This window comes from Rhinopithecus roxellana, chromosome 9, assembly GCF_007565055.1.
Source record: "Rhinopithecus roxellana isolate Shanxi Qingling chromosome 9, ASM756505v1, whole genome shotgun sequence".
Lineage (NCBI taxonomy): Eukaryota > Metazoa > Chordata > Mammalia > Primates > Cercopithecidae > Rhinopithecus > Rhinopithecus roxellana.
The window spans coordinates 62,101,101-62,119,211 of record NC_044557.1 but is presented as its reverse complement, the minus strand read 5'-3'; the positions used below and the strand labels follow the sequence as shown (position 1 = coordinate 62,119,211).

The 18,111-nt window shown below is 39.2% G+C and overlaps 1 protein-coding gene across 2 annotated transcripts in view; it reads left to right on the top strand.

Annotated features, from left to right (window-relative positions):
* The window catches only part of NIPAL2 (NIPA like domain containing 2), a 100,994-nt gene that overhangs the window by 51,774 nt on the left and 31,109 nt on the right, over window positions 1-18,111 (top strand). For both annotated transcript variants that reach the window (XM_010385620.2, XM_030937756.1), the window contains exons 4-5: window positions 114-173; window positions 15,682-15,803. In XM_010385620.2, coding sequence (XP_010383922.1) covers window positions 114-173; window positions 15,682-15,803 — 182 coding nt within the window. The remainder of the gene's footprint in view (window positions 1-113; window positions 174-15,681; window positions 15,804-18,111) is intronic.

The following is an 18,111-nucleotide window of genomic DNA, read 5'->3' as shown; positions in this document are numbered from 1 at the left end:
TCAGGACGTAGCTCATCAGGCATAAAACACAAATTGCTTAACTTCTTTCAAAAGGCATTGCGTAATAGACACTTTTATATTGGAACTACCACTAATGGCCATTTTCTTTCTAGGTAGTGCCATTATTTCTGTTACATTTCTGAAAGACAATTTGAGAGCCTCAGATTTACTAGGTAAGTAATTATTTAATTCATGTAATTGTAGCATTGCTTGATCAGGAAATAAATAATACTATCCATAAAAAGTATGTGCAATAAAAACTGGAAACAAATTACTGAAATGGGTGTAAGTCTCATTTAGAGACAAGCATTATTCTGTCTTGGAGCTGCCATCTCTTCTCACATGAAATACTTCTATTTCTATTGTGAACACTGCTAAATGTGATCAATTTTTGCTATAGCAAATTATCAATTAATAATAATGAATTATTATAAAATAATTTATAATGGATTATTATATTAATCAGTTGAATGGATTATATTATTATAATGCATTCAATTATAATTTCATATATTTCATTATTATAATAACCCATTAAAATACAAATACTTTAGGCACTTTAAATAAAACAATGCCTCCCCTCTTCCAGGGAGATCATATTTTTTTTTTAATTTGAGCTCTAAATGTGACACTAGTGTTGGTATGTTGAGCATTTGTATATTTTATAATGGGTCTTTATAATAATATTAATGTTATAAAATTGTATGAACACAATAAAATGGAATGAAAACATCTGTGTTACCTAATAGACTACCACACTCCAAAGGATATATTTGTTATATTGTTACAAGAAAGTATTGCATAAAAATGAAAACCACAAAAAATTTGCTGCACGAACTAACTACAATTTATGTTTGGCTTTTCCCAAAAGTAGCACAGAACATTGTTCTTAAATATTTTATTTGGACATACAGTTATTAATGGAAAATGACAGTAGCCTTCCTGGCTGTAAGAAACATTTCTGATGTATGGCAAAGCCATCATTTATGTATTGCATTTTCCAGCTATTGTTGGACATATCATTGGTGAGAAGCATTATAGAGAATCATATTTTCTTCCGTGACAGAATCCTGTTTGAATTGCTGCTGACATATGATAATGAATACAAATACTTTAGGCACTTTAAATAAAACAATGCCTCCCCTCTTCCAGGGAGATCATATTTTTTTAAAATTTCGAGCTCTAAATGTGACACCAGTGTTGGTATGTTGAGCATTTGTTTTCCCTGATCATGTTTCCCTTGAGCATAATGTCTTGAAAATGTTTTCTCTTTTTCTTTTCCTCCTTGGTTTGATTCTGCTAGCAGAGTTTTTAGTCAACATTGTCAAATTTTTCATGGTTAAATGTTTTTCTAAATGCATTCATATGTGGATTCTATCTCTCCCAATATACTATTTTTCTATACCCTTTTTAATATATTGTGGTTTGTAGAATCATTTGGGGAAGATGTATGGACTCAGAAATAAGAATGGCCAATGCCTGATGCAGTGGCTGATGCCTATAATCCCAGCACTTTGGGAGACCGAGGCAGACGGATTGCTTGAGTCCAGGAGTTCAAGACCAGCTTGAGCAACATGGCAAAATCCCATCTCTACTAAAAAAAAAAAAAAATATATATATATATATATATATATATAAAATAGCCAGGTGTGGTGGCATGCACCTGTAGTCCCAGCTACTTGGGAGGCTGAGACAGAAGGATCACCTGAGCCTGGGAGGACAAGGCTGCAATGAACCAAGATTGCACCACTGCACTCCAGCCTGGGCAACCTGAGTGAGACCCTATCTCAAAAAGAAAAAAAAATGGTAATGACCATCGATGCTAGAAAGAAACTGCATCAACTAATGAGCAAAATAACCAGCTAACATCACAATGACAGGATCAAATTCACACATAACAATATTAACCTGAAATGTAAAAGGGCTAAATGCTCCAATTAAAAGACACACACTGGCAAATTGGATAAAGAATCAAGACCCATCAGTGTGCTGTATTCAGGAGATGCATCTCACATGCAGAGACATACATAGGCTCAAAATAAAGGGATGGAGGAAGATCTACCAAGCAAATGGAAAACAAAAAAAGGCAGGGGTTGCAATCCTAGTCTCTAATAAAACAGACTTTAAACCATCAAAGATGAAAAGAGACAAAGAAGGCCATTACATAATGGTAAAGGGATCAATTCAACAAGAAAAGCTAACTATCCTAAATATATATGCACCCAATACAGGAGCACCCAGATTCATAAAGCAAGTCCTTAGAGACCTACAAAGAAACTTAGACTCCCAAACAGTAATAATGGGAGACTTTAGCACCCCACTGTCAACATTAGACAGATAAATGAGACAGAAAGTTAACAAGGATATCCAGGACTTGAACTCAGCTCTGCACCAAGCAGACCTAATAGACATTTACAGAATTCTCCACCCCAAATCAACAGAATATACATTCTTCTCAGCACCACATAGCACTTATTCCAAAATTGACCATATAGAAGTAAAGCACTCCTCAGCAAATGTAAAAGAACAGAAATTATAACAAAGTGTCTCTCAGACCACAGTGCAATCAAACTAGAACTCAGGATTAAGAAATTCACTCAAAACCACTCAACTACATGGAAAATGAACAGCCTGCTCCTGAATGACTACTGGGTACATAATGAAATGAAGGCGAAATAAAGATGTTCTTTGAAACCAATGAGAACAAAGATACAATATACCAGAATCTCTGGGACACATTTAAAGCAGTGTGTAGAGGGAAATGTATAGCACTAAATCCCCACAAGAGAAAGCAGGAAAGATCTAAAATTGATATCCTAACATCACAATTAAAAGAACTAGAGAAGTAAGAGCAAACACATTCAAAATCTAGCAGAAGGCAAGAAATAACTAAGATCAGAGCAGAACTGAAGGAGATAAAGACATAAAAAACCCTTCAAGAAATCAATGGATCCAGGAGCTGGTTTTTTGAAAAGATCAACAAAATTGATAGACCACTAGCAAGACTAATAAACAAGAAAAGAGAGAAGAATCAAATAGACGCAATAAAAAATGATAAAGAGGATATCACCACCGACCCCACAGAAATACAAACTACCATCAGGGAATACTATAAACATACTATAAACACCTCTACGCAAATAAACTAGAAAACCTAGAGGAAATGGATAAATTCCTGGACACATACACTTTCCCAAGACTAAACCAGGAAGAAGATGAATCCCTGAATAGACCAATAACAGGCTCTGAAATTGAGGCAATAATTAACAGCCTACCAACCAAAAAAAGTCCAGGACCAGATGGATTCACAGACAAATTCTACCAGAGGTACAAGGAGGAGCTGGTACCATTCCTTCTGGAGTGGTATCATGCTACCTGACTTCAAACTATACTACAAGGCTACAGTAACCAAAACAGCATGGTACTGGTACCAAAACAGAGATATAGACCAATGAAACAGAACAGAGCCCTCAGAAATAATACCACACATCTACAACCATGTGATTGTTGACAAACCTGACAAAAACAAGAAATGGGGCAAGGATTCCCTGTTTAATAAATGGTGCTGGGAAAACTGGCTAGCCATATGTAGAAAGCTGAAACTGGATCCCTTCTTTACACCTTATACAAAAATTAATTCAAGATGGATTAGAGACTTAAATGTTAGACCTAAAACCATAAAAACCCTAGAAGAAAACCTAGGCAATACCATTCAGGACATAGGCATGGGCAAGGACTTCATGTCTAAAGCACCAAAAGCAATGGCAACAAAAACCAAAATTGACAAATGGGATCTAATTAAACTAAAGAGCTTCTGCACAGCAAAAGAAACTACCATCAGAGTGAAAAGGCAACCTACAGAATGGGAGAAAATTTTTGCAATCTACTCGTCAGATGAAGGGCTAATATCCAGAATCTACAAGGAACTCAATCAAATTTACAAGAAAAAAACAAACAACCCCATCAAAATGTGGGCAAAGGATATGAACAGACACTTCTCGAAAGAAGACATTTATGCAGCCAACAGACACATGAAAAAATGCTCATCATCACTGGCCATCAGAGAAATGCAAATCAAAACCACAATGAGATATCATCTCACACCAGTTAGAATGGTGATCATTAAAAAGTCAGGAAACAACAGGTGCTGGAGAGGATGTGGAGAAATAGGAACACTTTTACACTGTTGGTGGGACTGTAAACTAGTTCAATCATTGTGGAAGACAGTGTGGCAATTCCTCAAGGATCTAGAACTAGAAATACCATTTGATCCAGCCATCCCATTACTGGATATATACCCAAAGGATTATAAATCATGTGCTATAAAGGCACATGCACACATATGTTTATTGTGGCACTATTCACAATAGCAAAGACTTGGAACCAACCCAAATGTCCAGAAGTTATAGACAGGATTAAGAAAATGTGGTACATATATACCATGGACTACTATGCAGCCATAAAAAAGGATGAGTTCATGTTCTTTGTAGGGACATGGATGAAGCTGGAAACCATCATTCTCAGCAAACTCTTGCAAGGACGGAAAACCAAACACCGCATGTTCTCACTTAAAGGTGGTAATTGAACAATGAGAACACTTGGACACAGGAAGGGGAATATCACACACCGGGGCCTGTCGTGGGGTGGGGGAAGGAGGGAGGGATAGCATTAGGAGATATATCTAATGTAAATGACGAGTTAATGGGTGCAGCACACCAACATGGCACATGTATACATATGTACAAACCTGCATGTTGTGCGCATGTACCCTAGAACTTAAAGTATAATAAAAAAAAAAAAGAAAGAAAGAAAAAAGGTGAAAAGAAATGACCAATACCTGAGTTTTATAAACTAAAAATTAGTTCCTAGATACATTATTTTTCTCATTTATCAAGTGACTTAAGGGAACTTTCAATCCTTTTATCTAGTATCTGTCATCTTTTATAGTTAATGGTTGAATAATGATGAAATTAACCTAAGGTATTTAATGACAGAATGCAGATATAAAGGGGGATTTGCAAACTAATCTTGAATATTCGTGATAAAAGGATGATTAAGACAGAATCCCTGTCCTGAAATAATTTATAGTCCATGATAAAATATATTCATAAATAAGTTTTTTTTAAGTAGAAAAGAATATGTGCCATAATGCTATGAGTCTTTAGTTTAGAAGTGTTTCTGAATTAGCACTGCTGAGATTTTGGGCCAGATCATTCTTCATTGTAGGGGCTGCCCTGTGCACTGTAAGATCTTTAAGATCCCTCCTGACTTTTACCCACTAGATCCCTCTAACATCCTCCCAGTCAGTTATGACAACCAAAAATGTCTCCAAACATTCTGAAATGTCCCCTAGGGGACAAAATACTCAGGTTTAGCTCTGTTCTTCTCTAGCTGAGAAGATCAGAGAGAATTTTTTACAGCAGAGATAACATTTGAATTGGTTCTGACAGCTGGGCAGGACAGGCAGAGGCTACATCCAATAATTTGGAGGAGAACATACAGAGGGAATAACGTGAGAAATGTTAACAAAGGTACGAAAAGGTAAAGTAAATTTCTATTTCATACTCCACCATAACTCTTGCCTGTAAGGCTTAGGAAAAAAGTAAATGTAAGTTGTAACTATGGAAAGGAAGAAATAAAAATATCAATATGTACAGTTTATTTTATTATATACTTAGAGAGCGCATTATCAACTAAACATTACCAGAAGCAATAAACCAGCTCTCAACATTAAAGGATCTAAATTAAACTGACTCTCATAACTTCAGATCTGGATTCAACTCTGGCTATCAACTGTATGGGCAACCTAGTATTACTTAACTTCTCTAAGCCTCACTTTTCTGACAAATATATAAGATAGTTTTGAAGATCAAATTAATTAATTCATATATAAGTACTTTGGAAAATGCAAAGCTTTGTCAATATAATTGTCATAATTTCTATTACCACTTTCATTGCTGAGAGATTCCTAAGAGGTAGTACTAAAAATGCAATATAAGGAAGGAGAAATACACACACACACACACACACACACATATCAAGAAAACAAACTAACAAAATAAAACTTTTAAGTAATTATTTGGGATTCTTTGCTAATTCCTCACCTTTTTTTTTTCTATTGAGATAGAGTCTTGCTCTTTTGCCCAGGCTGGAGTGTAGTGGCGTGATCTCAGCTTACTGCAACCTCCACCTCCTGGGTTTAAGCAATTCTCCTGCCTCAGACTCCCAAGTAGCTGGGATTACAGGCACATGCCACCATGCCCGACTAATTTTTGTATTTTTAGAGAGACAGGGTTTCACCATGTTATCCAGGCTTGTCTCAAACTCTTGACCTCATGATCCACACACCAGTGCCTCCCAAAGTGCTGGGATTACAGGTGTGAGCTATCGTGCCTGGCCTACTTCCTCATCTTTTAAAAGCAGCTAACATTTATTAAACATTTACTCTTGCCAAATACTATGTTAAGTGTTTTGCATGGATTATCTCATTTGAATGTAGGAACAATCCATTTACAGAAGCAAAATCTGATACTTAGAAAGGTTAAGTAACCTGCCCAAGGTCATATAACTAGTACATGATAGACCAGTATCCTAACAATGGCAATCTGGTATAGCTATAGTATAAAGTTAGGGTGAGTCTTTAGTATCAGAAAGCTGTTATGTAACCTTATATAACCCTTCTCTTTTTTCTTTTTTAAGGCCACACTGGAGGAACCTTATGTAACTTTTGCAAAGTTACATAAATAAGCTTTTTAAGCTTCAATTTTCTAATCTTTAAAATAAAGATAATATTACATACCTCACAGGATTAAGTGAGTTCATATATGTAAAACTCTTACAACAGAGCCTATCACATAATGTGTTCAATAATATTAGCTATAATTGTCATTATGACTACTACCACCACCACCCACCACTGTACTCTACTAATTAATCAGAGGAAACCTTGATTAGGACATTTTTGCCAACTTTAGGAATCCAGGTAACCTTTCCCACAACTCTGATTGGGTGCTTTGTTTTGTTTTTTCCTACCTAACTTAATGCTTTTGGAGTAGGGCCATGTAACTCATAAGTCATATTTATTTCATACCATAGTTAAACATGACCAATTTTTGCCTTTAATCTAGTGTCCTAGGAATGAAAAAAGGGTTGAGTCACCTATTCTATACCCTTGCCTCCAACAAGTGATATCCTAAGATTATCATTATCTGAGATGTAGCAACCCACTTCATACCTAGGGAAGTCCAAGGAAGGACTTTTCCCCAACCCCTCTCAGAAATGTGTCAAGTCACATGTATTTGCTCTGAGCCTTTGTTGCCGTTGCCTTGAGAAAATGTAGCTTTTCCTGTTAAAAGCAAAAAAAAAAAAAAGCATCTTTTACTTCCTAGGGACTAAAACTAAACAGGGAAAAGAGTAGTTAGTGGGGTTTTTTAAAGATTAACACATGAACATGCTAAAAATTAAATTATCAAAATGTGTAAAGGAAGATCATTTATTTTTCCCTGTTTCGAGCAAATGGAAGTTTGTTTTTCATGATGGAACAAATGAAGATTTGGGGACCATGTGGAAACAAGCTGAACTAATTTATTGCCAAATGTTACTCTGTGACTATGAAGCTTTTCACCACTAGTCTCAAAAAATGACCTCACAAAGCTATGTCTGAAAGCAATCGCCAAGTATTATTAAGTCAATGACAGGTTTTGGACTGTGCTCTGATTCTTAGTGGATTAATTATTTTAATGATTATTTTTCCTTTAAAAAGTAAAAGCACCAGATTTCTCTCCCCTTCAATCAGCTGAAAACTATAGGATTTTCTTCCCTCTTCTCCCTTAGACATCAAAAGCACCAAATCATCTGTGAGATCCCAGTTGATTTAAAACCAGATAGAGTCATCATAGAAACAAAAATGACAGTCAACTCATCAGCAATTTCCAGAGACCAGCAATTTGATTACTTCAGGTCACCTAGAAAGGGTTTCCCTAAATAGAATATCACGAGATTAATAGTGAGAGGAGGGCTATTTCCTTCCTTCCATTTCCCACCCCAGAAGTCAGCTTGATTTGGAGCCAGTGTCTAGAATACTAAACTAGCTAAATGCCCCATTGTCTGTGGTTGAGAAGACAGATTGACTGTTTTGGTTGCAGAGCTGCCTCAAGAATGGGAGCCTTTCTGATGGACTACTTGAATTCACCACATCATTGAGATTTTCAATTGAGGGCTTCTTCAAGGTTTTGCTACCATAAGCCTGATGAATCCAGAGAGATTGTACTTATGGGAGGGTATTCCCAAATGGTTTGATGTTAAGGAGTCCAATTTATTCTTTGACTCCTGTTATCCCACAAAAGCAATAACTGGACTCCCACTGACCAGGAGACATATTGCAGGAACCAAAGGGATTAGACTGCAATCTTGGTTGCAGTCAGGTTAGCTGAATAAGAAACACTCTTAAGGTTCCTAAAAGTCAGGTCAGACCAGATTCCAGAAGTCAGCAAATGGGCAGTTAATATTAAGTAGCATCCAGCTGGAGAGTGGACAAAATTCAAGAAGATTTCAGGTTTTAGTTCCGGGAAAGAGGAGCTTGGGAACCAGGATATCTGTTGTGGAAGAACTGTGCAAGTAGATCTTAGATTCCAAGACTTGCACAGGTGAGGGACTCCACAGGTTAGAGGTGCCTGTGAACAGAACCTTCAGAAGGAGCCTGATTCTGGGGTGTTTTCCTCCAACCACATTCTTGGTGCACAGGTATCTATAGAGGAATTTTGCAACAGAACACTAGTAGCCTCCTGAAACAAAGGCATGCTCACAGCTGGATCCAGTTAAATGTCAAGTATTTCCCAAAATATAAAATATTCCCCCAAAACACTATTTCAGTGCAATATAAATGGTCAAATATGTTTAGAAAATATGACAACCACATCCTCCTCTGGGAGATTTACAGTGAATGCTAATACATTAGGATCGGAGAGGTTTTCCAGTAAAAGAATGATTTAAGTTTGTTTAATTCACCTCTTCTCAAATACATTTGCCTTGGGACCTTTTTTGGTGGAGCATCTGTCTTACGAAACTGGTTCCAGGGAATACCAGTTTGGGAATACTCTTCTCTTCTTTTTTTTTTTTTTTTTTTTTTTTTTTGTTTTTGTTTTGAGACGGAGTCTCGCTCTGTCACCCGGGCTGGAGTGCAGTGGCCGGATCTCAGCTCACTGCAAGCTCCGCCTCCCAAGTTTACGCCATTCTCCTGCCTGAGCCTCCGGAGTAGCTGGGACTACAGGCGCCCGCCACCTCGCCCGGCTAGTTTTTTTTGTATTTTTTTAGTAGAGACGGGGTTTCACCATGTTAGCCAGGATAGTCTTGATCTCCTGACCTCGTGATCCGCCCGTCTCGGCCTCCCAAAGTGCTGGGATTACAGGCTTGAGCCACCGCGCCGAATACTCTTCTAAAGGAAATTTAGGGCCAGAAATATTACCTGAGACCAGTCAAGGACCCCAGGGACCTTTGCCGGGAACAATCAATTTCTTTTATCCCCAGTGAGGATGCTGCATACGGCCTCAGGTTGTGCTCTGTACAGCTCCTAGGGGTGCCACTCATACAGGCTTCAATGTAAATGACAGCCCTGAGCTGTCCATTCAGTGGCCTTGATTCTTAAGGCAAATAAGAGGCAGTGGAGTATAATAGTTAAGAAAATAGACTACCTAGGTTCCAATCCCAGCTCTCCTCTTCTTAGCTGGAAAATCCCAGGCAAAATAACTATTTCTTCTGTGGCTCAATTTCCTCATTTGTCAAATGTAGATGGTAACAGTTTAAGAGTATACATTATATACTATTCATATTATATGTCATATACTATACAACCTATGTATAGTAAAAGTTGTAACAGTATAATAACACAAGGGTAAATCATTTTCACAGATTTGTTGGAAGGATTAAATTAGTTATGTATAAAGCATTTAGAACTGTGCTTACAAGTATTAGTTATTACTATTATAGTTATCATTATCATCACATTTTAGCATGATGCTGATTATACCATAACTCTCATGTCAGCCATACACATCTATGAACTCAATAATTTTAAGAACAACACCTAAAAAAAATTATTACTGGCTGGGCATAGTGGCTCACACATGCAATTCCAGCACTTTAGGAGGCCAAGGTGGGAGGATCACTTGAGACCAGGAGTTCGAGACCAGCCTGGGCAAAATGGCCAGACCCTATCTCTACAAAACTTAAAATTTAAAAAGTAGCCAGTCATGGTGGCACATGCCTGTAGTTCCAGCTACTCAGGAGGCCAAGATGAAAGGATCACTTGAGCCCAGAAATTCGAGGCTGCCGTGAGCTATGATTGCATCACTGTACTCCAGCATGGGCAACAGAGTGAGACTGTGTCTCTATTTAAAACAAAAAAGATTACATTCCCTTGGCATATGCCCTCCCAGTATAACTAGTGTATCTATTATAAAAGGCAGGGATTTGCTTGTTTACCTGTTTTGCACAAATATCAAGTTTATAGGGAGAGGTTATTTTTTTAAATATTTGTGTATGTTATCAAGCTAAATCTAAGATTCCCAACAGACCATTATAGACTTCGAAGTGACTTGAGTTGTATATGATGAGAAAAATGTATTTGCTGCAAGTTTGGGCATGAGGACAGAGGATGGCATCCCATGCCTGTATTGTGTGTAGCATCTAGCATCTAGACATTGCCTCTTACCTGCAGCTTACCCACAGCTGTCTGGCTGCTGTTTTATGTCCCCTCCAATATCCAGATCTTGGGACTCTATGCACCAGTTTCTTGAGGCTAGCTGTGGGTAGCAAACATAAGACTGCTATTTTTTCCTTCTTCTTTGTTATGTCTGTTAGTTATGCCATGTCCTTCTTTCTGTTTTCTTTGAAAACCAACAGCGAGAAGTCTTTGCTAGGCATTCAGAAAACACCAGCCAATTCCTTCCTGCTCACTCCTTCCATTATCAAATTGGGTTATCTCCTTAGAGACAGCCCCAGTGATGGTCCCTGATCTTCCCAAGGCTATAATATTAGAGATACAATTTTGGACTAATTTTTAAGCTTAACTCAGATGGCCATTGGCTCATGGCAGGCAGTCAGCATCCTGAGATGGATCTATCCAGGATCCGCTGTCACATCAGGCCTCTCAGTGGGCTTTGAAGCATATTCAGTTCCCTAGACTGGCCTCTTGCAGAGCCAAATTCCTGGGATTTTGCAAGTATGATGACTTAATTTGTACCTAGAGATGAGGAAACTGAGTCACAATGGAGTAAATAACTTGCCTAAGCTCTTCCAGGTAGCAAGTAGCAGTGAAATGTGAATTTTATGAGGGCAGTTTCAGCTTGGATTAGACTCCTGGGATCCAAGTCTTGACCTAAAATGTAACATTTCCCTGGGTGAGGAACATGTTGGTGATACCCTGCTTCCTTTTGGATCTTACATGTCCAGACAAAGGAGGTGGAGCAAGATGGCTGAATAGAAGCCTCTGCCAATCGTCCTGCCTGTAGGAACACCACATTTTACAACTATCTAAACACAAAAAAGCACCTTCATAAGAACCAAAACTCGGGTGAGCAATCACAGTACCTGGTGTTAACTTCATATTGCTGAAAGAGGCTCTGAAGAGGGTAGGAAGGACAGTCTTGAATCACCAACACCACCTCTCCCACATCCGCCAGCAGTGGCCAAGTGGCACAGAGAGTCTGTGCACTTGGAGAAGAAGAGCACAGTGATTATGGGACTTTGCGCTGGAACTCAATGCTGCCAACACTGACTAGAGCTCAGCTGATGGCCACAGAGGGAGCATTTAGACCAGCTCTATCCAGAGAGGAATCAACCACCCCAGAGGTGTGAACTTGAGTTTTGGCAAGCCTTGCACCGCAGGCTAAAATTTCTCTGGGGTGCTAAATAAACTTGAAAGGCTGCATGGCCACAAGAACTGCAACTCCTAGGCAAGTCCTGGTGCTGTGCTAGGATTAGAACCAGTGGACTTGAGGGGCATATGATCCAGTGAGACAACAGCTGGGAAGCCAAGGGAGTGCAGACGCCACTCCCCCGCCCCCCCCCAGCCCCAGGCAGCACAGCTCATAGCTCTGGGAGAGCCTCCTTTCTTGCACTTGAGGAGAGGAGAGAGAATAAAGAGGACTTTGTCTTGCAACTTGGACACCAGCTCAGCCACAGCAGGATAGGGCATCAGGCAGAGTCCTGAGGTCCCCATTCCAGGCCCTAGCTCCTGGATGACATTTCTTGACACACCCTGGGCCAGAAAAGAAGCCACTGCCTTGAAGGGAAGGACCTAGTCCTGGCAGGATTCATCATCTGCTGACTAGAGTATTTGGGCCCTGAATAATCAGCAGTGGCAGCCAGACAGTACTCACCATGAGCCTTGGGTGAGACTCAGAGATGTATTAGTTTCAGGTGTGGCCGAGCATATTCACAGCTGTGGTGGCTGTGGGGAAGGACTCCTTCTGCTTAAGAAAAGGAGATGAACAAATAAAAAGTATTTTGTCCTGTAGCTTAAGTACCAGCTTGGCCACAGCGGAGTAGGGTGCCAAGAGGGCTCTTGGGGTCCCTGATTCCAGGTCTTGGCTCTTGGATGACATTTCTAGACCTACCCTGAACCACAGGAGAGCCCACTTCCCTGAAGGGTAGTGCCAGGCCTGGCAGCATTCACCATAAGCTGACTGAAGAGTCTTTGGGCCTTATGTGACTATTGGCAGTACCCTGGCAGTACCTGAGGGTGGTGGACAGAGGAAAGACTCCTCTGCCTGGGGAAAGGGGAGGGACAAGTAGAAAGGACTTTGTCTTGTGGTTTTGGTGCCGACCTAGCTGCAGTAGAATAGAACACCAGGTAAATTTCTAAGGTTTCTGACTCCAGGCCTGGCTCCTGGACAGCATCTCCAGGCCCACCCGGGGCCTAGCGGAACTTGTCACCCTGAAGGGAAGGATACAAGCCTGGCTGGCTTTGCCACCTGCTGATTGTAGAGCCCTAGGGCCTTGAGGAAACATAGGTGGTAGCCAGGCAGTGGATAGAGCAGGCCTTGAGCAAGATCCAATGCTGTGCTGGCTTCAGGTCTGACCTAGTGCAGTCCCAGTGGGAGTGGCCACAGGGGTGCTTATGTCATTCCACCCCTCGCCCCCAGCTCGAGGCAGTTCAGGACACACACACACACACACACACACACATACACACACACACATACATACAGAGAGAGAGAGATTGTTTGGGAGAAAGTAAGAGAAGAGAACAAGAGTCTTCTCCTGTTAATCCACATAATTCATCCAGATCTTATCCAAGACCACCAATATGGTACCTCTACAAATATTCAAGAACTACAACATTACTGGGCTTGGAGTGCCCCCTAATGTAGATATGGCCACAGTGACCAAAAACTTAGATCACAACACCCAAGTTCATTAAAATACCCAAAAAGTCTTCCAAAGAAGGAGGGTACAGACAAGCCCTGACTGCAAAGACTACAATAAATATCTAACTCCTCAATGCCCGGACACTGACAAACATTCACAAGCATCAAGACCATTCAGGAAAACATGACCTCACCAAACAAACTAAATAAGGCACTAGGGACCAATCCTGGAGAGGCAGGGTTATGTAATCTTTCAGACAGAGAATTCAAATAGCTGTTTTGAGGAAATTCAAATAAATTCAAGATAACGCAGACAAGGAATTCAGAATCCCATCAGATATGGATGTGAAGTAGGGAGGGATATGTCGGGATGTGAAACAGGGACAATATTGGAAAGTTATTCAGTAAACAATACTACCTCCGTGAGATAGAATACCAGTAGACTTAAAGAGAATGACACCACCCTGCATATACTGATGTGAAGTATCCTCCAAAATGTTCTAAGTAGAAAAAAAAAGCAAGATACAGAAAAGCTTATATAATATGCAATTATTTATGAAAAAAAAACTCATGCACACTTTTTTATATGCACATGCATAAAACATCTCTGAAAAGAAAACCCCAAGAACTAGTGGTGGTAGTGACTTTGAGGAGGAAAACTAGTGAACCATCAGGGTGTATGCGATTTAACTTTTCACCAGTCCACCTTGTGTATTGTTGGAATTTTGCCATATACATGTGTTGCCTACTTGAAACTAAATTTAAATACAAGAAAGTTAATAGAAACTAGATACTATTAGTAGAGATAAAGAAGTATCTGATGGAGGAAATTGATATAACTAGAAATTTGGATTTCACAAAAGAAACACAAGTATCTGAGACATTTTAAAGTATATTAAATGGATTTACGCTACTTTATCATACCAAGTTTAGAAAACAGTTTTTTTAAATCTCTTCCTCCTAGGGACCTACTTTTGAACAATTATGTAATTTTTTTCCAAAGAAAAGATATGACTGACAAATAATTTTCTCCCAAGTTCTTACATATGGTTTTATCATTTGCTTTTATTACAGTGTTTAATAATGTATATTGGTTTTTGTTTCTAAAGTTCTCATTCAAAATAGCTTTAAAGATTGCATATAAACTGTCTTCACAAAGTATTACAGAATAAATCGTTACATTAGAGGAAACTTCCTTGTAGCTTCTACAATACCCTGATTTGCTGTTGTCTAGGTTTTGCGAAAAATCAAATGCTATTTGTTTCCAAGAACTAGAGTTCAAAACCTAAGTCATTTGCATAAGAGGAACAGGAAATTGGTGCCTTCAAATTGTGAGACTTTGTAGACAAACCAAATTGTTTCAGGTTGGAGTCAATGTTGGTTATAAATTATATCCACAATAGCACTGACCTCAGAGATGAAAGAAGTTGAAGTATGTTTTCAAGTGTGCTATCTAAAATACACTACTTATATCAGGGTTTTTTTCAGGCTGCTAATTATATATAAATAAGCACTTTTCAACATTATTTGGAAAGGCAAGTCCTCCCTTCACCCCTTCTTTGGTGGCCTCACCCCCTAACCCCTCTTCTGTCATTTTAAGTAATGCTAAACCGATGGCAGTAACATACTCCTTACATAGGTTTATGACGTGGTTTCTATTTTATTTTATTTTATTAAGCTAACCTTGGAATTCTATATTCTAGACTGGATTAATTAAACTCCCATAGCAAAGCCAGCGTTCACCTTTGTTATTGCTGCTAAAACGAATCCAATAAATGGCAGTGATTAAAGATACTCATTACCAGAGTTTCAAATTATTAAATCACCTGAGTGTGTTGAAGTCTCCAGGGATGAGTGAGTGTAGAGCAGATCATCACGTGATGGGTTTCCCTGTCCTCTGGACTGTGCCATCTAGATCTAGACAGATCTAGACATGTCTAGATCCATCATGCACTTACTGGCCCATGAGGAAACGGTCAGCTTAGGATGTGTTTTCACATCTTCATAGCACATATACTGATCTTCCTGATCACTGGGAAAAGCTTCCCTGAAGAGACCGGGAGTTGTCCAGAACAACAGAGAAAAATTGGAGGTTATGTCCTACCCCATCCATCCCCCAGCTCTATTCCCCTGTAAAGGGAAAGCCTTCAGGTGAATGTGGATGCTATCCAGGGATGGTTTGATGAAACGGAGTATAATAGGGAGGGGCGACTGGCACTTTTACAAGTAATGCTCAGTCTCTAGGCATTGTCTGCGTCAACAAAAAGCTTTAGGTTGGTTTCAATTTGGTTTTTCTTTTCAATTTTATTTAAAGGTATGACACTGGCATTTGCAGGAACATATTTACTGGTGAACTTTGCTCCAAATATAACTCAGGCAATCTCAGCAAGAACAGTGCAGTATTACTTGGTCGGATGGCAGTTCCTGATCTATGTGGTAAGAATTCTAAATATTTTACTATCCCCAAATCTGTATTATCCAGACCACCAGTACATGCAGATATTAGAGAACATAACCTTTTCCTTACCAGCACTAACATCTTATTAAAATCTAAATGTATTTGACTGACACCAAAGTATTTGAAATACTAAGTCAGCCATAGAAGCACCCTTAGTTTCCCAGGTATCCTTTCCTGGAACAATTTCCACATCAATTAATCCAGCAAGTTCCAAAGCAACATGTTTTAGGTTAACTCAGAGTAAAACAAAACATTCCCTTCCAAGTTGAAGGGACAATACTTGAGGACACATTTTGCTTTACTGAACTTTATTCAAAATAGGGGTTCTCTTCAAAAAAGTCCTTGTTTTTTATGGCTGCATAGTATTCCATGGTGTATATGTGCCACATTTTCTTAATCCAGTCTATCATTGATGGATATTTGGGTTGGTTCCAAGTCTTTGCTATTGTGAATAGTGCCGCAATAAACATACGTGTGCATGTGTCTTTATAGTAGCATGATTTATAATCCTTTGGATAAATACCCAGTAATGGGATTGCTTGGTCAAAAGGTATTTCTAGTTCTAGATCCTTGAAGAATTGCCACACTGTCTTCCACAATGGTTGAACTAATTTACACTCCCACCAACAGTGTTCCTATTTTTCCACATCCTCTCCAGCATCTATTGTTTCCTGACTTTTTGATGATCACCATTCTAACTGGCGTGAGATGGTATCTCATTGTGGTTTTGATTTGCATTTCTCTAATGGCCAGTGATGATGAGCATGAGGGATAGCATTAGGAGAAATATGTAATGTAGGTGATGGGTTGATGGGTACAGCAAATCACCATGGCATGTGTATACCCATGTAACAAAACTGCACATTTGGCACATGTATCCCAGAACATAAAGTATAATAATTTTTTTAAAAAACTTGATAGATGTAGACAAACTGCCCTCCAGAATTTCCATATTCATTTATATTCCCATTAGTACTGTCAACCAATACAAAATATTTAAACTTGTATATTTCTCTTTTATTATACTTTAAATTTTATATCTTTAATTTTTCCAGTGAAAAAGATTAAAGTGATTTATTAATTTTTTTAAAGTCCTTGTTGAGATCAATGCCACAGATTATCTGAGAGGAGCACACAACAGTACTACAATGCCAACAGATGTGTAAAAGAATCAAATGAGGCTGGGCACAGTGGCTCACGCCTTTAATCCCAGCACTTTTGGAGGCCAAGGTGGGCAGATCACTTGAGGTCAGGAGTTCGAAACCAGCCTGGCCAACATGGTGAAACCCCATCTCTACTAAAAATACAAAAATTAGTGGGAGTGGTAGTACACACCTGTAAACCGAGCTACTTGGGAGGCTGAGGCAGGAGAATCGCTTGAACCTGGGAGGTGGAGGTTGCAATGAGCCAAGATGGTGCCACTGCACTGCAGCCTGGGCGACAAGAGCGAAACTTTGTCTCAAAAAAATAAAAAGAATGAAATGAGCTGGTAGAGAAATATGAAGGTGTTAACTGGGTTATCTCGCTTGATGCAGTGGCTGTATCTGTAGGTATAAAGAGAATATGATCAAAAGGGTTGATATGCAACTTGTCACAGAAGTTGGTACAGATTGGGGAATAATAATATTCTAGGAAGGGTAGGTAATAAGAAGAAAGCTGGGACAGTCTAGCTGAGCATTTAACCAAGAACCGGTTTGGTAAAATAGTTGTGAAAACAATAAAAAGAATCAGGCTGGGCATGGTGGCGTACGTCTGTAACCCAACAGTTCGAGAAGCCAAGGTGGGAGAATTGCTTGAGCCCAGGAGTTTGAGACCAGTCTGGCAACATGGCAAGACCTCATCTCTACAAATAATTTTAAAAATTAGCCAGGCATGGTGGTATGCACCTGCAGTCCCAGCTACTGGGAGTTGAGATGAGAGGATCTTGAGCCCCGGAGGTCAAGGGTGCAGTGAGCCATGATTGCAGCTGTGCACTCCAGCCTGGGTGACAGAGTGAGACCCTGTCTCAAGATAAAGAAACAAAAAAAGAATCCAAGCACACAGAATTATACACTATTAGGATTAGAAGTGACCTCAAACGCTAACTGGTCTAACCTTCTGCCATTAAAACAGGTAAAATAGTACGATCCTACTTTATATGCCTAGTATTGAAAAGTGTGACATTGGCATTTACAGGGATGTGTCTACTGATTAAATTTGCTCTAAGTACATGACTGAAGCAGTTCCTAGTGTGTATGACAAGAATTCTACATATCCTACCATTTCTGATATGTATTCTGACCACTA